The sequence below is a fragment of the Brachionichthys hirsutus genome, chromosome 16 (genome assembly GCF_040956055.1).
Source record: "Brachionichthys hirsutus isolate HB-005 chromosome 16, CSIRO-AGI_Bhir_v1, whole genome shotgun sequence".
In the NCBI taxonomy this organism is placed as follows: Eukaryota; Metazoa; Chordata; class Actinopteri; order Lophiiformes; family Brachionichthyidae; genus Brachionichthys; species Brachionichthys hirsutus.
Genome location: NC_090912.1, coordinates 3648293 through 3673662, shown reverse-complemented (window position 1 = coordinate 3673662; position 25370 = coordinate 3648293). Strand labels below are relative to the sequence as shown.

The following is a 25370-nucleotide window of genomic DNA, read 5'->3' as shown; positions in this document are numbered from 1 at the left end:
TCTTGAGATGAACAGACCCATGTTTCCTTTAAGTTTTAGTGTTTTAGTGGACACTCTGATTATAGCCGAGCCTTAATGCGTTTGTACGGCGAGGAGGCAGGCTGGTGTTCATGGTAACTAGCTGTTTATTTATGCTCTCTTTCACTCCCTTTCTCTTTGCCCTCTTGTGATGCCTACTCCTACTCCATCTCTCTTCCTCTTCTCAATCTGGCGCATACATTTCCATATTTCTCTTTTCCTCCCTTCCCTTCTGCTCTTTCTCTACAACGCCCTCGCTCCTTTTTCTTCTCTTCCCCTCTCTCCTGTTGTCCGTCGTCACTTCCTCGCTTCTTCTCGCAAATTTGTTCTTTCCATCTCCTCTTCTTCCCATCCCCCCCTCTTGCCTTCCTTCATCTCTCCTCTCATCCCTCTCTCCCCGCTCCAGAGCCCTTCAGTGCGGATGTGTGGGTGATGATGTTCGTGATGCTGTTGCTGGTGTCAGCAGTAGCTGTGTTTATATTTGAGTACTTCAGCCCTGTGGGCTACAACCGCTGTCTGGCTGACGGCAGAGGTGAGTGGTCTCAGCTCAACACACAAAAACACACACATGCATGCATGCAGGGACACAGACATGCACACACACACCTGTTGTGGGTTGAACTGCAATGTTGTTTGAGGATATGATTTTAAATTGATGCCGACACTTTCTCTTCTAGTTTTGTTCACCTTCACGTCTCAGTCTTTGCATGCTGAGTGTCAAAGGACAAGTATTGCTTTGGGACTGGACTTTATAGCTAATGCTTCAGCTGTTTGGTGAGAAATTAAAGGCTTTTTGGATTATTTACTCTTTTTTTGTGGTGTAGCTTTAAAAATGTTCAGATTATTCACACTGATCATGAGCAATTCAAAGCTTTTGGTTCATGGTCAACGTGCTGGAATATGAAAACTTGTCATCACTGATTTGAGTTTTCTCCCAGCCGTTGGCCTCAGCCTCCTCCCACCATGTTTATACAATAGTGGAGGATGTGCTGGGATTATTTACTTCGGATTAAAGATCAGTATATCAATCTAAAAATAACACATTACAATTAAAGCTCCTGCTTGAGAGTTTAGAACCATTTAGTAGATACAAAGTAACAAAAGTGAACTTGTTTTGTGACATTATTGCACTGGATGTTGCATCATAGGGCCTGATCCACAGGGAAACGGGACGCATCTGGGATACGAGGGATGGAAGAACTAATTCATATTCATATATTTAATATTCCTGGCTGCTTTAGCAATGATGAGGTTTAGTCGGTTAATATTTCTCTCCCTTCCTTTCTGCTCTCCACAATATTTACTGATGAAATGACAACATAGCTGATCAGTGTGAACGTGCACTCGTATCAGTGCTTGCGTATCAGGTTTAAAGTGGTGGTATGTTGTGAGTTTCTAGTTTTCTGAATAGTGTGAATGAAATACTTTTTTAGCAGCCAAGTCCTGGATGTGAGGCTACGGACCAACACATGAAAACAGAGGAGCAGTTTTGGCAAGAAAAACAACAACCTGATGGTGGAATCAAGGATCCAAATGAAACCAACTGCTGTCTGTTCACCAACAACATTCACAGGATGCGAACATGGAAAAACAGTCCTGTGAAATCTGCCGATTTATGTAGGGAACATGTTCTGTAATTTAGTCCTCCAGGGGGAGGAGTGCTCCATGAGTAATTTTCTAACTAGTTGTTTCTTGGTGCAGATTCTCTCACTGACAGCGTGGCTCATGTTGCATTACATTTCCTTTTGCTGTGCACAAAGATTGACAGACACTTCAACGAACTGCAGAACGCCTCCACAAACAGAGCAGCTGTCTTCACTGACCTGACGGCTTCATCCTTCTCCACTCCTCCTCTTCACCCACGCTGTGCTCCTTTTATCCTTTACAGGTGTAGCTCCTTCAGTGGGTGCCGGCGCACCTTTATCGCTGCTTCCTTCTCACCGGACAAGCATTTGCATTAATTTACATATTTTCACAAAGAGGCTACTTTTGTGTTTTGATCTCCTCAGCCAAAAAAAGATGAGAAGTTTGGAAAAAAAGATCAATATCTTCCCACAACCTCGATCTCTGTTGGGGCTATATATAGACAGTGTTGTTGTTTTTTTCATTCCTCACATCCTTCATCATGTTGGAGGAGATGTACTCCTCCCTAAAGCGCTGTTCTCCTCTGTATGCATGCTCATTTTATCTGCATGTAAGCGCTGTGGGAGTTTGGTATCATGAAGAGTGCAGATTGAAATTTAGAGTCAAAGGACTGGACGCCGTCCTGTATGAGTGGCACGACTGCAGATTTGTAAAGTCAATTCGTTCAATCATCTTTGTTGCAAACTTCACAAAGGAGACATTTGGCAAGATGAAAGTCAGCCTGTCCCTGAACAAAAGCCCCGTACAACAATACATGCCCATACAAACACACACACACACACGTTGTTTGTCTCACACACGCTCACACAAAACATTAAAGAACCACTTGCCAATCACAGAATAATGGCTCGAGTGAAGCGGTTGGCTACCAGAGCATAGATGAAGTGAGCCTCACACCAGAAATAGATTAATTCAATTCACATGTGCAACTAGAAAAGCACACAGCGAGCGCAGACCTCCACCAAGCAGCTCATTCCCCTCCTAATTAGATTTACACCGTCCACATGGTGATCTGGATCATCGCCAAAAGGTTTAAAATTGTTCCTGTTATATTTATGCGCCAACCCTGAAAAGTAAAAGTGAATCGGAGTCGATGTTATTTTTAACTCATTTTTGAATCCGTAAATGGAGTTTTTGAATGTTAAGATGTAATAATGAAGATAATTATAGTAGCCAGGCAGCTGGCATGGATACTAACAGGTAACATGTCTATAACATGCTATCGCTGGACTCTTTCAGAGCCTCACGGTCCGTCCTTCACCATCGGTAAGGCCATCTGGCTGCTCTGGGGCCTGGTCTTTAACAACTCTGTGCCAGTGCAGAACCCCAAAGGCACCACCAGCAAGATCATGGTGTCAGTGTGGGCCTTCTTCGCTGTCATCTTCCTGGCCTCCTACACTGCCAACCTGGCCGCCTTCATGATCCAGGAGGAATATGTGGACCAGGTAACAGGACTCTCAGACAAAAAGGTAAGAATAAAGGCTTTTGCTGCTTGTCCTCTTTCTCTCGCTCTTCTCTTAATTTGCAGACTTTTTACATCCCTCTCTCCATTCCACGCTCCCTTTCCCATGCGCAGTTCCAGAGCCCCAACGACTTCTCGCCTCCGTTTCGCTTTGGCACCGTCCCAAACGGCAGTACGGAGAGAAACATTCGAAACAACTATCCAGAAATGCACGGCTACATGACAAAGTTCCACCAGAGGAATGTCAATGAGGCTCTGCAGAGTCTGAAGGCTGGGTGAGGAGCTACACACGACAGTAGTACATTCAGGTCCACACATTACAGTCCAAGTAGGACATTAATGTAATGGATCACATTTTCAATATGTAGCCGGGATCAACATGCTGGAAAAAACAAAAAAGTTCCAATAACTTTCAATGGTCACCGCCAGCAGATTATTGATTTCCTGACTGCAGCGTGTTGCTATTGTTGTTGCCATGTTGCTGAATGTTTCCGTTTGATCAGTTCACTACTTAAGTTACAAACATTGCATATTCAATTGTATAGTTGTAAAAATATATGGATAGATTATTGCTGTTATTATAACATAAATCATTTCAATTGATCAGGTTAAGCAAACCACACTACTCCATCGATCAATAATCAAACTTATTCAGGTAAATAATATTAAATATTAAAGAAAGAAAAATATCATCCAACACAAGTTATGATATTAACTTTATTCAAAACTCTTTTGTCACAGTTGAGAGGAGCAGAACTGCAGAACAACCAACAAATGTGGGCTGTTTTTACAAAAACAAATGTCTTCACACAGCTCTCGTGGGCCACAAAAAATTACTTGGAGGACCACATTTGGCCCCCGGACCTTGAGTTTGACAGTACTCTGTGTATATCTTTGCTACTTGTTTCCATCTGACCATATTGTCGCTGAAAATCTCCACTAATAAATACTTTTAACCCCCCCTCTTCAGTATTCATCGAGTGAGCATGTTAGCCAGTCTGTGCGCCAACTCCAGCCTCGCCAAACCAAGTGGAAGTCTATTTCACTTATCAGCAGCTTAGTGCTATTTAGCAGGTTAATTGGAATGTTGTAACTGGGATGTCTGACTCCTGAGTGCTAATTAATTTTAGCCTATCTCTCTCTCCTTTTTCTCTCTCTCTCTCTCTCCCCCACTCTCTCTTTTTCATTAGCAAACTAGATGCTTTCATTTACGACGCAGCCGTGCTGAACTACATGGCCGGCAGGGACGAGGGCTGCAAGTTGGTGACCATTGGCAGCGGCTACATCTTCGCCACGACGGGTTACGGCATCGCCATCCAGAAGGAGTCTATCTGGAAGAGACACGTGGACCTGGCCATCCTGCAGCTGTTTGGAGACGGTGAGGGAAGCGGCGTTCTCACACATCCGACTAACGCGTGCTGCTCGGTCTCCAGGAAGTCGGCCTGTAAATTGCCCAACAATCTTTGCCACCAATCCGCTGTGAACAATTCTTTCCTCCAGCTTCGCTGTAGGTGAAATAGCACTGGCGGAGTTTATTTCTCATGTACATTTGTGAAAAATACACTATTTTAACAATGTTTACTCTAAATTCAGGCAAAAAAAAGAGACATGTTACATTTGTTTGGCTGATTTCAAACAAGAGCTATTTATGTATTTATTTTGACTGTAAATGACTTTTCATCTCATGAAATATAACAACAGTAACAAGGATTTAAATGTAGGATTTAATCTGTAAAACTCACTCCATATGTAAGTTTCAGGAAAGCAAGTTGTCTGATTTAATTTCCAGATGTAACAACTGGAAATCTTCCATTCTCCTCTTCTCGGGGAACAGTATTGTGGACTAAGATTACAATAGATCATATTTTAATTCTATTTTATGTCACATTTTATTCTATTTAATTCTTTGGTACATTTTTACCCCAACGCTGCCACGTCTCCCCGTGTACCGCGGTGTCAAGCTGAATTTCCCCCCACAGGCTTTCGATAAAGGTACATCCTGTTTTATCTTATCCTAGCAATATCTTGTCTCAATATCTGGCGTGCGCCGTTGGCTCTAGGGGCCCGGCAGAGCAGAATTTCAATTCCAAGTTTTGTTGACTAGGCACATTACTGCTCTTATTGGCTGTGTTGACCTCAGCAATGGTGGCTGGAAGTGGGAATTATGGGGAAATGTGACGCCTGTTAAAAGGGTCTTCATGCAGTATTCTGAGATTTAGATCCAAACTCTCAAGGGGTTGTTCTTTCAGTCCTGTCAGCTACAGCTGGAGCCTTAATGAGCAAGAAAGTAGCCAAGTCCAGTAGTTAATCAACTCACGCGTCCAATCCCGGCTCGTTTCGCTCATGTTTTATGGTTTCCAAGCAGAAACTCTTTATTATAAAATCAAAATTATGTCAAAATATCTCTGAATTCAGCTTTCACTCACAGAAAGCGTGTGCGTGTACATGAGTGTGTGTGTGTGTGTGTGTGTGCGTTCTAATTTGAGCTTGGTCCAGCGTGTTGTGAGCATCCTGAACCAAGGGGCGCTCCGGGGCCGACTCCGCTTAGCATAGCTCGTGGTGCATTTCAGCACCGTGTGCGTATGAGTGCACGGGTTTGTGTGTATGTGTGTGTGTGTGTGTGTGTGTGTGTGTGCATAAAAAGGATAATATGGACCAGACCTGTGTGTGTGTGTGTGAGTGAGAGGGGTGTGTGATAAAGGGCGGGTGGCGCGTTTCTGATTATAACACAGGTTTATTTTTGTTAGCCTACATAATTTAAAAGTTTTACTTCCAAAACTAGCTTTTCAAATATAGACACTGTTAAGAGTGATGCTGCACGTGTGTATATTTTTGTGCATTCACACGTGTATTCCAAAATGGGTCGTGTCACAGTCGCTCCTCCTTGTGTGGAAGCTTTTATGCAGGAATCGTGTCTCGCCCCTCTCAGGATGCCAATGTCACCCGGCCACGCCTCGCCATCCACTCCACTCCTGGTGGCCTAGATAGCCAGCAGACTCACGTGGAGAGCCCAGTGGCCCGGTGCGAAGCCGGGGGCAGAGCCTGGCTGGTTGAATTTAGGCATGAGTGCTTTTGGTACTGGATTTTCTGATTTGATGTTGGAGGGAAAGTTTTGGTTATTTACAGCGAGCATGCTTTGAAATTTAAGAACCTTTGATTCAAATTTGCAATTTACATGTCATAAAAAAAAAAGAATTTGAATACAAACCTCGTTTGTTTAATTCAATTATTGTGTTTGTACATTTTGTAGCTGTTTCTCCCCAAGATAATCTATCAAGCAGCTGAATTTAGCCGCATGTTTACCGAAACAAATGATCTAATGTAGAGATTTAACCTTAATACAATCAGTAAATGAACATTGAGGTTTAAAAAGCGAAAATGTGTGGGTGTGTATCGTCGTAGGTGTGTGTGTGTGTGTTAGTGGATGTGTGAGCGTGAGAACATGGGTGTCAGCGTGTGTGTAGGACTGTGGGAATGTGCGTGGGATTAATCCAGACCTAGTGTTTGGTGTTGGCTCAATGATAAGGCGAACAAGACATTTATATTTATTATATTCATAAAGACAACAACCATAATTATAGTAATAATGCTAGAAATTGATATCAGCATCCTGAGAAAATGATGCTAAATTACAGAAAGTAGAGCAGGGATGGATTGATTCGAGGGAGACGTTGAATTAGTTTCCCAGTAAGTGGCAGCAGGAGCTCAGAAGAAGAGAGAGGACTCCCGGGACGTGGCGCCAGAAATGCTGGATGGCTTTGCAGTCGCATGTGCAGAGTGAACGGTTTCGTCTTGCCCGGTTTAGGATACGCTAGGAGTTGACTCAGTACTTACATAATGACTAAATAATGCTATATTAATAATGATTTATATAATATATTGATAATAATAATTGTTGTACGCTCATCAGGTCCCAATCACCCCAAATAGCCAAGAGAAATTAAAACTGCATGCCATGCAAGAGTTCAGGACTCGACAGGTTAAGCTGAAACGATGTTCACAGAGTTTTTGATACCGTTCTCCAGTTTGATTGTTTTTTTAGTAGCGGGGACATCTTTAGTGCTGGAGTTATTCTTTATGACAGTGTAATAGACAATCACCAACGAACCCCAGCCAGATTGACCAAAAACTTCTGAAGAGCACCTTTAGCTCACATAAAGCAAAGCTGTTGCATAAATACGCTGATGTCAAATAAAAGTGCTTCTACGCCACCGTCACATTAAAACGGTTCACAGACAGTTTCCCAGCAGCGATAAATCCTGGCTGGTGCTTGATTGCATCTTCGTTTTAGCCTGTGTGTGTGTGTGTGTGTGCACGGCTCCGTGCCCTGTGTTTGTATGCTGTGCGGCGTCTTGCTGGTGCTCAGAGGCCAGCCGGCGCCCCGGTGCAGGAGTCACGCTGACATGCAGCGACAGCCACTGAATGTATGATTAATTAAGAGACACCTGTCCCATCAGTCGGCTTTGATAGAGAACAGCCTGTGATGAAACAGAAGGTGACCCATAAAAAGCACCAGAGGCTGCAGCTGCGTGGACACAGACACACACACACACACACACACACACACACAGGCACGTGTTGCCTTTTGCATATTGTCTTGTAAGCACAAGATAACTGTGTTGTGTTTTTTTCTTTTCTTTTCTGCAATGAGTGAACTGCAAAATTCAGACTAATATTTCACTTTTAACTCTGCCCACGATCTTCTCTCCTCTCTTCGTCCATTGCATCATCTCTCCATCCCTCGTGTTCCCCAATGCTCTTACATCATATCGCTCCTCTCTCCATTATGTTGCATATTCCATCCCTCGTCTCTCACAAACCTTTCTTTATGTCAATTCCAATGCAAATGTGGAAAAACGGCGCATCTCCACATGTTGTCCCCATGCTATCCTCTGTCTCATGTCCTCTCCTTCCTTCATGCCATGTCCCACTTCCTTTATCTTATTGCCATATGTCTTTGCCATCCACCCTCCCTCCCCGCCTCCTTCTCCACGCCATCTGTCTCTCTCGCCATCCTTTTTGCTTCCTTCCCTCTGTCATTCCTCTTTCCCGTCCATCTGCTGTCATTGCATTCCTCCATCCAGGTGAGATGGAGGAGCTGGAGTCCTTGTGGCTGACAGGAATCTGCCACCATGAGAAGAACGAGGTAATGTCCAGCCAGCTGGACGTGGACAACATGGCCGGCGTCTTCTACATGCTCGGTGCTGCCATGGCCCTGTCGCTCATCACCTTCATCTGTGAACACTGGTTCTACTGGCAGCTGCGCTTCTGCTTCATGGGAGTCTGCTCTGGCCAGCCCGGCTTCGTCTTCTCCATCAGCAGGGTGAGACGGGCTGGGGCAGGGACGGCAGGACGCTTGTGCTCAGACTTTAACATTCCGATCTCTAAAGCCTGGTCACGATTAATCAGGATGGCGTGCATTGTAGGTGACCAAACTGTCACTTCCAAAAAAATATAGAAAAAGGTATCGCGGCCGTTTTCCTTTTGTCGGAACTCTCGGGATCTCCTGCGCCCCATGAGGTAAATATTTACAAAATGCTGAGCCCAAATCAATACCAGAGAGAGTCGAGTCGTTGATCCCACGAGACCAAAGTCACCCTGAGGTGTTTGATTTGCATTCCGCTTGTTGTGACACGCCGTCGGTGTAATTCCTTGCGTCTGAAGGTGAGCCGCTGCAGGCTAAACCACGTGGCTAATTTACAGCAGAAAGCCACACACTGCTGCCCCCCCACCCCCCTCTCCATTTGTTAAGATGCTGCGGTGCCAAGAAAGAAAGAAAACCGCACCACATTTCCCCCCTCTCTGCTCTAATATTACGCTCCAGTGCCCAACTTTGATTATTCTGCATGGCGTTAATTACACGTTGCTGCTGTCACCTTGTTTATGGCGTCGTGTGCACGTCTGCGTATCTTTGTGTTAAAATGTCAGCTGGATTCTCATTCCCAAAGACAAACGGCTCGGTGCTGTTTCTGATTATCACATCATGATGCTGTTACGCTTTGTGTGGCTCTCGTTTGCAGAAATTACCATTGTCTTTGCCAACATTCCAAAAATGAACTCTGTGGTCCACGAGTACGACTGGATGATTCCAGAACAGGATATTATCCGGGGAATTCAGTCAGAGGGTTGGTTTGAATAGCAGAGAAATAACAGTTTGTCTTTCACGGTCCTCGGCCAATCCCGCACAACCGCCTCCTTCTCATTTACCCTTTTCTCTTCTTGCCCTGCCACTCAGATTTTTTTTTTCTTTTTTTCACAGCATAATCCAATAAACTTTATTGCTACTGCTGCAATTAACATAAAAAAAGAGACATCTGTCATGGCTGGTGTGAGCCTCCGTGACCGTACGGAGGCTTCACTGTCGGTTATCGTTCCCTCCCCGCCAGGGAAGCAGCGCCCCCTCCTCTCGCGGCTACCTGCTCCTCCGGTTCCCACCTGTGACACTGGAAATAATTAATTATATTGATTTGAAAATCCTCTCACGGATTTGGCTCAGATAAATGTATCAAGAGGTTTAATCGCTCCGTTTTTCACAGCCCTCAAATCACATTGTGTCAAAGTTCAATTGCATTTAGTGTCACGTACTTTATGCCCCATCCAGGCAAGCATTACATCATCAGCTGCCACGTAAAAGCTGATTGTCGCTGCCTGCATGTAGTAGCGTAATCACTCATAGATTCTGTCTGATCGGCCTGGCGGAATCGAACCCTCAGGCGACAGTTGCTGCTCATCACGTTTCCTCCGTGAATAATCAGCTACTGTAGGATGGGGTGGCAGCAATCTGCCAACTGTTAATTATGTTGGGCATGTTGAGTAGACAAAGTCTGCTGTTGAATAAGAAGCAGAAATCACTTTGCTTCGTGTCCGTTTGCCGCAGTACAGTCTTCAGTTGTTTTCTTGTTTGGCCATTTGTGCGATTCGACACGTCGCTCAATCTATACAGGCGAAATATTAATGAGAGAAGATCATCATTACGTTAAGGTGGAGGTCTCTGGAAAATGTATTCAATGATGGGATGAGGAGGGGGGGGGGTTAATTGGGACAACAAAAGAAGAGAAAGGGAAGAGAGGAAGTGGAGACCAAGAGCATTAACAGGCAGATGGAAAAAAAGAAACAAAAGAGGTGGAAGAAGGAAAAGATAAACGTAAAAAAAAAGCTGAATTATCAAACAGGTGGGCGGAAACCTTTGTCCATCCCGATCTCTTCGCCCAATACCGATGAGTCATCTTTACACGTGTGCTAAGCTCTCTTGCTTTTAGACATTGTCAAGCTTTACATACTTGGCTGTTAACAGACTGTGAAATTGAAAGAAGTAATAACGATATCTATAAAAGCCAGAATGAGGGATGGAGGCGTACTCGCTGCAGCGCAGGCAACGTCCACAGGGCTGCCACAGAAACGAGAGGTTAGGGAGAGAAGCGCTGACGGTCGTAGGGTCAAGTTAGGGGATAAAAGGAGGATGTTGACCCTGAACCTCGTAACAGAGCCCTGACCTCTGCAGCGACGAGCAGGATAAGGTCATGTGATCCCTGATCACCAACAGTGGGTAAACAGTCTCTTTATTCCCGCAGTCGCCCAGAAAACACTGATTAAAATGATTGTAAGAAATTGATCTGATCGTTTAAAAATCCCCCATCCGTCACGCCAGATCTCCTCTCTGCTCTCGATCCGTTTTCATCTGAATATGACATCATACATCACTGAATGCAGTGGGAGCAGTTCATCGTTCTGCCATGGTAACACTCCCTGGCGGAGGCGGTCGTGTGGAATAGAGGCGCTTAATAACCGCCAGAGGATATTGTTCAGCGGAATTCTAATCACATTGATTGAAGGTATTGACCGGCGGGACTCAGGGGGCCCCCTTTGCCTTTATCAATAATCCAGCTACACTCGCCTCTTTGAATCTTCATACCTCGCGCTCGCTGTTTCGCTCACACCAGATAATATATACTCCATGTTTTTTTGTCTAGAGTACGTGTGGAGTAAAATCTGTTCCTACAGACCATATACACGACTTATTGATTAAGGTGTTGAAAGCATCAGCATCCACTCACTGGTTTTTTTCTGTCACGCAGGGCATCTACAGCTGCATCCATGGGGTGCAGATCGAGGAGAAGAGCAGCTCAGCGTTGAACTCGCCTTCGGCCACCATGAACAACACCCATTCCAACATCATGCGTCTCCTGCGTACGGCTAAGAACATGGCGTCCCTGTCGGGGGTCAACGGCTCGCCGCACAGCGCTTTGGACTTCATACGGCGCGAGTCCTCCGTTTATGACATCTCTGAACACCGGCGCAGCTTGGCGGGACACTCGGACTGCAAGCCACCGTACCTCCCAGAAGACAACATGTTCAGCGACTACATCGGGGAGGTGGAGAGGACGTTTGGCAACATCCACCTAAAGGACAGTAACCTGTACCAGGACCATTACCTGCACCACCACGGCTCAACGCTAGGCCTCAGCGGGCCTCCTCCTAACAGGCCCCATAGTTTGGGCAGTGCTAGTTCTTTGGAGGGCGGCATGTTTGACTGCGACAGCCTAGGTGGGGGGGTGGCGCCGATCTTTACCACTCAGCCATGCTCGGCACTGACCCACAGGAACATGAGCAAATTTGACTTGCTGTCTGGGCAGACTCCTCCCCCAGGCCAGGGCTTCAAGGGAGGCCTGCCGGACCTCTACGGGAAGTTCTCCTTCAAGGGAGGCGCCTCAAGTTCCACGTACATCCCTGGACATAACTACTGTGGGGGGAGAGGGGAGGACGAGGGGAATATACGTTCCGATGTTTCTGACATTTCCACGCACACCGTAACCTACGGAAACCTGGAGGGCAATGCCAAGAAGAGAAAACAGTACCGCGATAGCCTGAAAAAGAGGCCGGCCTCGGCCAAGTCCAGACGGGAGCTGGACGACATCGCGCTGGGCTACAGGAGGAAACCGTACCACATCAGCCACCACCACTACCACGGCCACCGCTCTGCCTCGCCTCCACTCCTGCCCGCTGAACGGAAGAGAGGAGGAGGAGGAGGCGGAAACACAGATGCAAACTACTTATTCAGAGAAAAGGAGAGCGTTAGGGACTTTTATTTGGACCAGTTCCGGCCCAAAGAAGGAGTCCCTCAATGGGAGCATGTGGATTTGACAGAGGGCCCTGTGGGTAGAGATGGAGGAGTGGGGACCTGCACCTCCCTGGTTCCTGTGGAGGACTTCCTAAAGAGCAAACCCAAAAAGTCAGATTCAAAGAGTGGGGGAGGATCAGGGTTGGCAGGGGGAGAGTGGGAGTGCAGGAACTGTCGGGCTAGCGGGGGAGGAGGGGTCAAACAGATGTCCATGCATGTTGGAGGAGGTGGCGGAGTGTATGGGGGTGGCATGAGCTCCTCGGGAGGCGGAGGAAACAGCCGGCCCAGCTCTGCGAGCTGCATGCGCTGCGAGAGCTGCAAAAAGACAGGGACCCTCTACGACATCAGCGAGGACAACAACCACCTCTTGGAACAGATGGGGGGAGGGTCAGGTGGGGGAGGAGGAGGCATGGGTGCGGGCCCTCAGTCTCAACTCCAGGGCCAACAGAGGAGGAAGGGCGGAGGAATAGGCAAACAGCTTAGGCGGCAGCACTCTTATGACGCATTTGTTGACCTTCAGAAAGAGGAGTCCAGTGGGATGGGGAGCATGATGGGGGGTCTGGGAGGAGGTGGGGGGATGAGCGGAGCAGGTATGGGAGGGATGCTGCCCCCACCCAGGAGTGTTAGCCTGAAGGAGAAAGAACGCTACATGGAGGGCACCAGCCCCTTTGCACATATATTTGAGCGTCACGGGGGCTCGGAGAGGGAAAGGGACCGAGACAGGGACCCGTTGTTTTACGGAGGCGAGAGTCGGCAAGGACCTGGATCACCGTTCGGCCTGTTCAGAGGCGGGGAGGGCCTCCACCGGCGCTCCATCGGAGAGAGGGACATGAGAGAGGATTGTTCCTTGATGGAAGGCGGGGCGTTCTCTTTATCCAAATCTCTTTACCCGGATCGGGTGAACCAAAACCCCTTTATCCCCACCTTCGGTGACGACCAGTGTCTCATGCATGGAGCCAAACAATACTACATGAACAAGCAGCAGCAGCAGCCACAAGTTGCCAAAAACAGCCGAAGTGACTTCAGGAGCCAGATGAGCACTGCGTCCTATCTGCCAGCCCCCGCCCCGTCCGGGGTGATGTCCAACGTGACTCCCCGGTTCCCGAAAGAGCTCAGCCTGGGTGGAATGAACCACCACGGCTCCATGCTGGGGGTCGGGCCCCCGCGTCCCTTCAATGGAAGCAATGGCCATGTCTACGAGAAACTCTCCAGCATCGAGTCTGACGTGTGAGAGAAAACAGGGGAGGAGGGACGGACAGTGGCGAGGGAGAAGGAGGCGTGTAGTGTCAGGAGATCAGGGATGATTATAAAGACGTTGTCCACACACACTGCAGCTCGAGCCCATATTGGGACACCAAGATAAGGCGAGAGAGCCCGAGGAACTGAAAGATCTTGGTTTTTAAGAAATCAGGACACCCTGAGGAGGGGTGGGAGAACGCCCCTCTCTCAGAAATGGCCAAAGCTACTCTACTTTTATGTCCAAGCAAAGTCGATTAACACTCGACATCACAAACTCGCTCGACTCCTAAGTCCTTCGTTTCACCACCCAGCGAGGCAGAAGCCATTGTCCCCGGTTACTAACGCAGAGAGCCCACACCTCGTCCCCGTCTGATGCTGGACATGTGAGCCCGGTGCGATTTGACGGCTCCCGCCGAGCGCTGATGAAGAAGGGCTGCCGGAGCCGAGAGAGGAGCGAACCGTCCATCTGCCCCTGTGTCGCTGCAGAGGAGGAGACGTTGCCACATTTACAAAAACTAGTGCTCCTCGCTCCTCCTCTCTCTCTCTCTCTCTCTCTCTGTCTCTCGGACTGAAAGGAGACATCATGGCCTGGGCATCTCTGTCTGTCCAGCTCTCATCTCACTCTTGTGTTCTCCCCCCCCCCCCCCCCCTCTCCTCCTCCTCCTCACCTCTAAAGAGCTGATCTTGTTTGCTATGAGAAATACAATCATGAATGATTATATGATATTCTTATAAAAACAGGGTATAAGAACAACAATAATATTAATAATATTGTGAATAACAAAGCCGTTGGTAGTAATTATGTTAACACTGCTTATGATTTTCTGATTTTTTTTTGTCCTGCCGGTGGGACATCGCACTGTTTCATGACGTGAGGTTGTATCCTGTCTGCCCCTCGTGGCGGCGAGACGCCAGCGAGACTGAGTCAACTCCTACTTTTCTGTTTCCTACAGATATTTGATTCCATGCTCATCCATTTATTTGCTCCTGGTCGAGAAACAGGATCTCACAGACACATTTAGAGCTGACAGATCCTCATTTAATTTAATGTTTAAAGACATTGCTAATCAAAGTACACACACACACACACACGCGCGCACACACACATGGTCTTTGTTTTTGTCGGCCTGATCTTGCGCTACTGTGAACAACATGTTTTGCCCGAAGTTGAAGAAACTGAAAGGAAGGATGTGCCTTAATGGTCTCCAGAGGACGTGTCCTTCAGTTGGTCCTTAGGTGGCGGCGCCAAGATGGACCAGCATGCTTTGAGGCTGCTCGATGGTCTTTTCGTGTCGGCCTGAGACGCCGCTGTCGATGGTTTAAGATTGCTTTTCTTGTAACTTTGCAAAGGGATTCTTCTCATGTAAGAGCAGTTCAGCGGTTGTCTCCGGGACGTCCCACCGTCGCAGCTGGACGTCCCACAGCCTTCAGATCACGTCTTTTATTCAGGTTACATGACAACAGTCACCGGGCACTTGGGTTCGTCAGCCTGTTGAGAGCATTTTTACTTTCCACTCGCCTGTGCAGCCTGAGGGGAACACACAGGAAGGTTGGTCTGGACGTTGCGTTTTGGTTAATATGCACTATTGTTTATGTAAGCTCAACGTGTGGCCGGATGCGAGGAGGGTTTCGGATGGAGCGCCGGCCGAGGCGTCATGATGGCAGCAATCCCGTCACAGCTCTGTGGCTTTTTATTTCGACTGATTGTTTCGCTGGAGGCGTCTCCTTTATTGCACGGGACGTTTTACTCGGTGTATGTGCAGACACTCAGTAGGCGTGCCTTATCGTCCCATCAAACCCCAACCCCCGCGTCCCAAGTTGTCTACTAATGGCTCATCGTCTTACTGTACAAAATCAAGAAGCCTCCTGGTTAATCAAAGGTTTGATCAACAATTATCCGGTGTTGTGAGAAGTTCAAGGGCTGCGGGAGATTCCAGAGGAGCGATGGCCTGAGATTAGAGCTGCTTGTCTTATACCCTAATCTAAACGCTCCGACCTAATAGGTTGGTGTCTTTTTGTGTGTGTGTGTGTGAAAAAAAAAAAGACTGAACGATGACGGCTGTTAATTTCCACTAACTATCAACGCCTTCAACGGCATCTCCGCCTCCTTGACTCCTCGGATAGCAGCGGAAAAGTGAGCTGATTAAGTTAGCCTTAGACAGATTCATACACACACACACACACACAATGCACCCAATAAATGGATTGGTATCTCTGGAATTTTTTATACGCACATATTGCGAAAGTCCAGGTTGACGGATCAGTCAGATGGTATTAGGAAGAGAAAGGTGAAGAAATAAGAGCGAGCAGAGGAGAGGCTTCGGAGTGGGCATCAATCGCTTTCAGCATTTGTATGTTCGATCTTTTCCTTGTAAATAGAATATTTAAAACTCTTTTCACTTTGTACAGTTAAAAGACAGGCAGGATGTAACTTTCCATATGTTTTACAGCAATCTAAGAAATAAACAAAATTAACATAAAAACTCGTAAAAACAAAAAATGTGTGTACAAAAATATGCAAAATATAGTTAAGACACAAATATTACCAATCATAAGTGATATAATTGAACTTATTTTTATTTAAATCTCATGTTTAATTAATTATGATCGTTTACCAATCAGTATAATGATAATGTTTTGGCATTATTCTTTTTCATATTTTCGCTCAAGTGTTGGAGCTTGAGGATAATTTATGGTAGGTGTAGTTTGGTGATGAAAGGGGGAAGTTTAATTTTCGGAGTCTTTGCTGAGTTTCCCTTGACTTGTGTTAGAGTCTCTCTTTTTAAGGTAAGCTGTTCGTCATGCTTTTTGAGATAGATTTGATTATCTACACATTTATGTAATACAATATTACATGTATACACAGATGATATTTGCGTATAGAGGCAGCATATTGTGATCCTTCATTTTTAGGCCGCAATCCTTGCTGAAGATTTTCAAGACTTTTGTCTTTTTGTTGCCCTTTTTTAAATTTTTTTGTTTTTTTGTTTTTTAACCTGGGTTCTAATGATGATTGCACACAGAATTCAGAGCCATCGTTGGCCCGGCCTATCCTGTTCCCTCGCTACGTTTGGGATAGAGATCACTGTGCTAAAGGAAAAAAGAAAACAAATCCTATATATAAATATATACAGTATGCGCACGTGTACACATGTACACACGTAGGAACGCGTGTCCCAATACGGTGCGCGCTGGGCATTTCCCAGCGTTCACGTTTTGTCAGTATTAGAGGATTTCAGCCCGCCATCATGGAAACAACAGGAACGAGTCGTTTCAACCGAGTCCGAATCAGTTTGAAGCTGAAATGCATTTATGCAACCCCTTATTAAAAGGTGCAGCGTTCGCTCAGTCGTGTCTCATTTCATGTCGTGCTTTGCTTCAGGGGAATCAACGATTGCTGTGTTTTAGCTCACATGCTAACAAACTGTGCTATTTGACAGCTGGAAACATTTCAATGCTCTGGATTCTAATTTATTTGGTGCAACATTGTTAGTCTATACAAGGCGGGATACATTATTTGTAATTTGTTGTGTACATATACGATTCCCCCCCAGCAGTCAGAAGTTATTTAGCCCCCTCTCATTTTCTGTATGGTACTTATGCCCAATAAGTCTCTATAATCTTCTCTGCAGCTCCGAGAGAGGAAATTCATCTCTTTGGTTTTTCTCGGCAAACGCTTTCGTGTCTGGAGGGCTGATTGAAAAGTGACAAATGTGTCCCCGCGCATGTAAACTTCATGGGTTTTGCATATTTGTCATACAAAAGACCTGCCTTTCCCCGCATCGTCCGCAACAATATGACCAAACCAAAAATGATCTGACTGTACACTGTACGTGCCAATGCATCAGTTCCTTTTGCTTTTTTAGCGTATGGGAAGGTGAGCTGTTTGTTGTGGGGAGGGGGGTGAGGAGGTCAAGGTGCACCTGACACTGTGGTAAACATGCGATCATCAGGCCTTTGCCACCCCCCAGCTGCTCTCCTCTGCAGAGTCAGCATGGCTCGCCAGAAGTCTTTATTTCGCTCGTGGCCGTTTCTGTGCGCGTCACAGCGCGTTCGTTTAACTGCTTCATGTAGAGCAAAAACACTGTGTCACATTTACACCGCCAGAAAATGACTGTGGCAAGTTGGTGGACTGGAACATCTGCAAGGAGGAGGATGTAAATATCAACTCTGACGTGCATTTTTCTGACACATGGGACCAAATACCAGCCTGACACGGTCAGCTGCAGGGATCGATGTACCGGTTAAACTGACTTGTGATCTTTTTCTTTTTTTTTTTATTTGAGCAAAACTGTTAGTCACATTTTATTGATAGCAACAAGTCACTTCTCATGCAGATAGGAATAATTATACTGTGATGTTATAGGATTAATTTGATGTGATGGTTCATGTAATTTAGCGGCTTATAATTTTCCGGTTCACACTACTTCATTGAAGAACTTGCTTACTGATAATTTAACATTCTATTTGTCAAGTATGTGTATCTACATATATATTTGATGCGTACAAAATTTTCTATTAAATTGTGTACAGTTTTGTTTGGTTGTTGCTATTGCTATTTTCCCATCCTTATTGTTCATACTTTGCCTGTATGGAAACTGATGATCACATAAGGGGTTGCTACTAAATGTATTTCACAGGTGAGCAGGCTGGTCTTCAAGAAGCCTGACTAAATTTACTGTTGGCTGACAAAAAAATGTAACATACGAATAGGATCAGTTGTATACATAATGATATACATAATGATTTTATTCTTGGCCATTCTTTTCTCTTTCTGGGGCCCGTTTCTTTGGAATAATCCCTGCATTTTTACACCATATGAACAGAAAATGAAACAAAAACAAATGATTGTACAGGTTGTGTAAATACTGACTATTGGGATTAGGGGGGGGCGGGATACATTTACCTTCTTTTTTGTATGAAATCAAATTAATCTCAATAATCACACACACAACAAACACTAAGGTACTTCTAATAAGGATAATACTGATATCTATAATTCTAAGTGCTGAAATAAGACTCTTCTTTCTCTTTGTACATGAACAAAATGAAGTGTTGAGTATTAATAATAAAAACCTGTAAGTTTCACACACATGGCACTGAGTCTTTTTCAACCGCTTTATGTTTTTGAAGCGCACGCTCACCTCCTCCGTTCATTCATTCATTCATTTTTTCATTCGGTTGGCAAATCTGGACAACAGTACCGGTAAATGAAGAAAACCTACCCCTCTGTCCTCAGCGGCCGTCGAGCTGCCATTGAGAAGGGCATCTGTTGAAGTTGCCGGAAGGCTGATATCTTCTTCTGTTATGCTTCTGCTGAGCGGGTCTCATGTTTTATTAATGATGGTGGATACATGCAAAGCATCACAGAGAGACATTTAATCAGACCACCAGCCCCTTCAGATTCTTAAGATCTTATTCATCACTCTGCATTCAGTACTTTTCATGCTTTGCTCGCAGCTTCTGGCCTGGTGTATGGTTCTTCAGTGGGACTATGTCGTAACGACAGAGTGGACATTGTGATAAGATGAGCTCTTGATGCAAAAAAAAAAATCTTCAAGCTCTGTTATGTGCAGTTTAAATCATCTTATCTTAGACGGTGCATTACGATTTTTACTGTCTGAGTTACTAAGATCTGAAGGAGCATCGATAAGGTTGATCAATACCCCAATGGTAAGTCTTATTAGTTTTATACATGATTATAAACAGACAGAAATCCTTAATGATGGGGGGGGGGGGGGGGGGGTTGAGCAGGGAAGCTCAGTCATGACGACGCCCACCTCATCCATCGTCCAGGTAACCCCAGACACGCACCTTCATCACTCCTGGCTCACATTCATTTTTCATTCATGATGGCAACCATGACTTACTAAATTATTGATGGTGGGAGCGAGGCGCTAGGAAATAAAGGATATGTACATGTACACCGATCAGCCATAACATTATGTCGGACCGGACAGCCCTGACCCGTGATCTGGCAACAACATGTTAGCAGCACATCCTTTACATCCTGTAAGTTGAGGACGTCGGGCCTTCATGCATCCGACTTGCTTGTTCAATACACGCTTCTATCAGAACCGGCATTAACTTCTTCAGCCATTTCAGCGACAGCAGCTTGTCCAGCCTCTCCTCCCTACATGCATCAGGGATTCTTGGCCTCCCGTGACTCTGTCAGCGCTTTTCCTTCCTTGGACCACTTTTGATGGATCCTGACCACTGCAAACTGGGAACGTCCGATCAGAGCTGCAGTTCTGGAAATGTGCTGACCCATCTTTTTTTCTTTAGGGAGCTGGACAGTCAGGAAGAAAGACGCCCGCTGTGAGCCCACCTGAAGCCCTGAGCCTGCAGCAGCTTAAAGTCAACAGCCAGTCAGAGGCGAAACCTCGCTCTCCGTCCGCCTGCAGCTCCATCTCACCCCATCGCTCCTCCCTTCTTTCCCTTCCTCCCTCGCTCTTTACGCCTCTGCCACTCTCTCTTCCTCCCCTTCTATTGTGCGTCAGGTTGAATTATTATTCGGATGGATGGGGAGGTGGCGGCGGAAGGTGATGGCAGCATCGCGGTAGTCAAAGGAAGAGGGCCCTGTGAGTTATGGATGCGAGCTCACTGGATTATGGAGAAATGAGAGGGGGAGCAGGAAGGAGACAGGAAAGGTTAAAAAAAAAAAGGACAGATGACAAAAGTGAAGGTGTGACATTGCTTCCAAGTCCATAAAGCAAAAGCATGCCGACATTCCAGCGATACGACGCTCTTTATCCTTGAAGCACGCGACCTCAGAACACCCGTTTATTTGCAGAACATTGCTCGCTGCTTTTCGTGCATCGCGCCGATTTTCTAAGGCGCTGCTCTGTCATTCTCTCGGCTCCTCTTTCTTCCTTTGCTAAAATGCCTGCGTTGTTATAATTAACAGTTACCTAGCAACAGGATTATATTGTTTTAAACGGCACTGGAGAGCGTGCTAAAGCCGTACCTCTGTACACGGCGTCTTAGTTAAGGTACTGTCGTGGTGCACATTAATGCATTGGAAGAGCAGCAGAGTCGTTCTGAGGTTGTTGCTGACATTTATCTGTTTGTTTGTTTGTTAGCGACAAAACTCCAAGAGTTACAGACGGATCTTGATGACATTTTCAGGAAATGTGGGGAATGTTACCAGTAATAGATGAATACATTTTTGGCGGTGATCCAGAAGAGATCCTGGATTCTGGATCACTTTGAGAGCGAGGCTTTTGACCCGTAAGGTTAATGTTGTATTGCTCACCTTAATGTTGTAGCGCTTACCTTAATGTTGTAGCGCTTACCTTAAGGTTGCAGTGCTTACCTTAAGGTTGTCGTGTTTTTTAATTTGTTGTAATGCTTCTATTTGTCGTAGTGGTTTGCACTTCAGGGCCACTGTAAATTTTCCTCTAATTAGCTTTTCCTCCTGTCAGTTTTTATCACTGCATGAATTCAATCATCAGGTTTGAAAGTTTGCTGAAACTGTGACTTCCTGAGACACAGTTTAGTAGAAACTGTTCCTGTTCTCTGGTGCACAATGGTTCAGAGTTATAAAGCACATGTGAGCGGACAGAATGACAGGTGTGCCAACACGAGGATGAATAATCAAGAAAACAGCGACACTGATCGGTTCACAAATCAAGATGTTGAACTGCACAGAGAGAAAGATGAGGAGCAGGGAGCTGCATGAAGATGAAGAGCAGCACAGATGGACTGATAGGACATCAGCAAGTGATAGAACGCTGCGATGGTAAAGGACAACGTCAGAAGGAGGCACTGAGGACAAAGGGTTAAAGTGATAGAGATGGTTGCCTCGGCAACAGCAGCTAACATTTTCTCTCATTCTTTATCACTCTCTCTCACACACGCTCCTCCTCCCTCCCACCTCTTCCTCTCGCCCTTCTTCATCTCCTCTGCGGCTCAGAGTTAAAGTTTTGCAGGCGTCTCTCGATTCCCTTCTTCCGGGATCACATTCCTCCAAACGATGGTCGGTTTGGTCGGATGCAGAAGTACAGGATGTTGCACAGGTTGTTTAATGTTTTTTTTATAAATCACAATGATATCAACGGGACCCAGAATTCTCGGAGCAGGCTTGCCTCTCTTTCAGCCCTTTCTCGTCGTGGCTGAGTCTGGCTTTAGGTGTCGTACGTACGCCTTTTGTTGGCTGCCAGCTTTCATCCCAGTGACCCCTGAATCGTTCCGACGTTGAACGTGGCTCGGTCTCCTTCACTGAACCCTGCCATGCATGCATCTGTGTGGCGCATCCCAAATGACAACCACCACAGGGAAGGGAGGCGATCCGGTGTGTCGGGTCACTGTGGAGCCGCAGCAGGAGTCTGTGAAAGCGTGTGTGTGGTAATTGTGAGTGACAACGCACGTGTGTTTGTCAGTGTGTGTGTCTGAAGAGTGTATTCTTCATCCTCTGTTGGTCAAATGTATACGAGCCCTCCTCTGGATGCAGGTGTAAATGTGTTTGACGCGGTGTCGGATTCTAGTGTATGTGTGTGTGTGTGTGTGTGTGTGTGTGTGTGTGTGTAAAGCCATCATCTAATGGACGATAGAGGAAAGGGGGGACTGGGAGCACTGCTGGGAGCAGTGGAGGCCAGGACGACATTTAATGACTGGTGACGATCTCAACGTGTCCCTGAGAGCCTCTGCTCCATGGTTGACCTCAGATCCATCAGGATAGACCTCCGAACTCCGTCCATCAACGGAACGTCACACACTTTCAGCTTTCCTGCTTCGGAAGCTCATGTCTAGCCAGTCTCTCCTTCCTCTCTCTCTCTCTCTCTCTCACCTTCCCTCCTTCCCGCCCGCTCTCCGTAGTGATGGGAGGCAGGGTACTGAGGTTGCTAGGAGATGAGGAGAGTGTGCCAGCCAGACTCGGTGTGAGATTGGTCGAGGGACATTGGGAGAGAGCGCCTCCTGCTGGTCCTTCTTGGCCTCTGCTAGTATTATGGACCGATATGGATCCAGAGTTTGATCAGCAAACACAGAAGTTACACAATAAATGTTTGTGTTTTCATGCAGAATATCTCCACTCTGCACTGGATCAGTTTTGGTAAATTTCTCTTTTTGAAGGGAACCATTACAGAAATGGGTCCTGGACTGATACTGATTAAATAGCACTCACTCAGCCCTTTTAGGTGAATGCAGCTTTTCATCATCAGCCTCAAGGTCACAGATTTAAGGGTGGCGATGTTGCAAGCGTATTTCAGCTGGGCTGCGTCATATTCTTTGATCTAGAAGAGTTTCACTCGGCTTGTAAAAGAAGGCGTCGCACAAAGTTCACACTCTGTGTCCTCAGAATTATGTTTTCAAATATCCATTATCAAACTTGGGCCCATTCTCCTCATGTAACACTCATTGTCCGTGTCCAGATGAAAAAAGGATGAAAGAGTGTGAAATTGTACCGCGCCCTAACGGTACAGGCTCACACTTCAAAGGGATTGATGAAGTGGGATTTCAGGGAGTCATATCAGAGCTATTTTTCCATCATATTATGGAGTAAGACTGCTGTTATAACCCGAGGCCAGTTTCTGGGCATCGCTGCAGCATGTTTGTTGTCTGACTCTGACTCCATGTGGTCATTGAGGAAATTACAAATCATCCCAACTGCTGTGAGATGCTTCCATCCATCCATCCATCATCCATCCATCATCCATAACCCTTACAAGGGTAACGGGGTGACTCTGAGTGAGAGGCTCGTCACATTGGCCAACACGTAATGGGACAAATAACCATTCCAAGACATTCCAACACGTGTTGCCGTGCCGACGGTGCATACCACCACAACACCTCACAGACAGCAGGATGATCACCTGCCCACTGTCGGTTCACTGCCGTTTGTTCTCGTCAACCAATCAAGTTATGCGATGGTTGTTTTTAGTGATGGCTAAATTGCACCGATAATAAAGCTATCAGTCAAACGTATTTTCCGCTCCGCCAGCGAGGACTGCTGCGGGAACAAGGAGTCTTGCCGTTGTAATCATTGCTTTTTTATATCCACAGGTAGCATCAGCAGCAGAAATGACCTGCTGACAAGCCTCACGCCTTCACACAGAAATGTCACTTCAGAGTGTGTTACAGAAAAAAGGTGAGCAGAGAGCACACACTTGTCCACTGTTGCTATCTCCATGCACTCAGCTGATAGAAGTGTGCTCCAGCTGTGTGAATATTTGCTTCACCTCCTGAGTGCACGCATTCACTCCCACTCCTGCAGCGGTGGATGCTCTCCGATGCTCTGTGGATTTTATTTAGACGTTTACACACACGGCTGGGTCATGTCAGACGAGGCAGATGTGAAGGTTTTAAACATTACCGGGTCAACCCGTTGTTTAGTCCTTGTGTGTAATTATCCAAGGGTTCTGTAATCCTTCAGCCGTTCCTGAAAGCAGACGCCGCTGGAGAGGATACACGCCATGGCGAAATGTCAAGACGACACGATAAATTACAGCGTTGACAATCAAACGATGTCAAATCACATTTACACTTTTAAGATAAGGTGATTATTCCGATGCGATACATCCATGTCTTTTCCTCTCCTTACCTGAGTTTGTGCCGCAATGGCACCATGGTTGAGTATTCCAGGCGGCCATCACTGCTGCAACGCTTTCTGGCTCCCAGGTCAGAGGAGACACCGGCACAATGTATTTTCTGTAAACCAAATCAAACTTTTGAAATCGTAATAGCAGAGGGAGGACAGCACTGTGTAAGTACATGCATGTGTGTGTGTAGGAAACATATGGAGAGAATTGAATGTGTTCAAAACTGGCTGTTTTCCTTCCAGTTGTGTGCTGTGAGTCTCCTCTTTGGAAGATTTTGTGACCTTGTCTGCGATGGAGAGCGTCTGCGGTGTCACAGCAGGCGCTCCTGTTGATAGGATAGGCCTGGCTCCGAGTATCAATGTCCTTTATCTCGCCTCTCAGCTCCTTCAATTCGACTTAGTGGCAAACACAAACACACAGCTGTACGCAAGTGATTCACCCCTGATGACTTGTGCCAGCAAAATAATAATAATAATAATAATAATCATATTTGCATGGAATAGCGTGTGTAAAAAAGCAAGTGTAGATACGTAGCACGGAAATGATCCACAGTTAAAAGCTCTGTGATGCAGTTGCTATGGCAACTATGATAGGAATAGACGTGTATCTGCAAGGGAATGAAACGTATTCAACTGTTGTTTAGAAACTGAGATTTGATTGTAGTGATTGGCAGGTTAAGTGAGGGTTTATATGCCTGCTTTGTGTGTTTCAGATTTGACTTTTGTGACTGCTTGTCTCTGTAGGTTTCATATGTGCACCTCTGGTTTCTTTGTATGTGTATATGCCAACGTGTATGTGTTGGTATATGCACACAGCTGTTCATTCTACCATACATGGGGGGGGCATGTCATTATGATGGTAGGACAGTGTTAGTGGGTCTGCACTGCCCTCCCTGGCCCTATGAGAGAGCAGATAAGCTCAGACAGACAATAAATGTAATGAGCGAGCATTCTGTTTGGAACACCTCCATTGTTGCTACGGCAGGCATGACAATGTTTTGAGTGTGTCATTTCAGGATTAGCCAATGGATGGTAGTGATATATGTGTGACATTTGTGAGAAACGACACACTAGTATATGAGGTTCATCCATTCCACCACAATCCTTCTCTCACGCAGGGATAAATCTGGTTTTATTGTTTGTTATCTGTCTTTATTTCAGACGTCACCCTCTCGCTCCTTTCAACTCTGTTTCCCTTTGTACCGCGATGCTTCATTCCACTACTATACACTGATTCGTTTTTCACTTAAGATGCAATAAGAACAAAGGAACTCTGTGATTCAAGGCCAAGCCCACACATGCTTTAAAAAAAAAACAGTATACTGGACTTTATGGTAGAGATAGGTGAAAAT

The 25370-nt window shown here is 46.0% G+C and overlaps 1 protein-coding gene across 1 annotated transcript in view; it reads left to right on the top strand.

Moving 5' to 3' along the window:
• The window catches only part of grin2ba (glutamate receptor, ionotropic, N-methyl D-aspartate 2B, genome duplicate a), a 55145-nt gene extending 41672 nt beyond the window's left edge, over positions 1-13473 (top strand). The window contains exons 9-14 of the mRNA XM_068749539.1: positions 425-550; positions 2902-3131; positions 3239-3399; positions 4315-4502; positions 8209-8447; positions 11200-13473. Coding sequence (XP_068605640.1) covers positions 425-550; positions 2902-3131; positions 3239-3399; positions 4315-4502; positions 8209-8447; positions 11200-13473 — 3218 coding nt within the window. The remainder of the gene's footprint in view (positions 1-424; positions 551-2901; positions 3132-3238; positions 3400-4314; positions 4503-8208; positions 8448-11199) is intronic.
• Positions 13474-25370: the final 11897 nt, after the last annotated feature.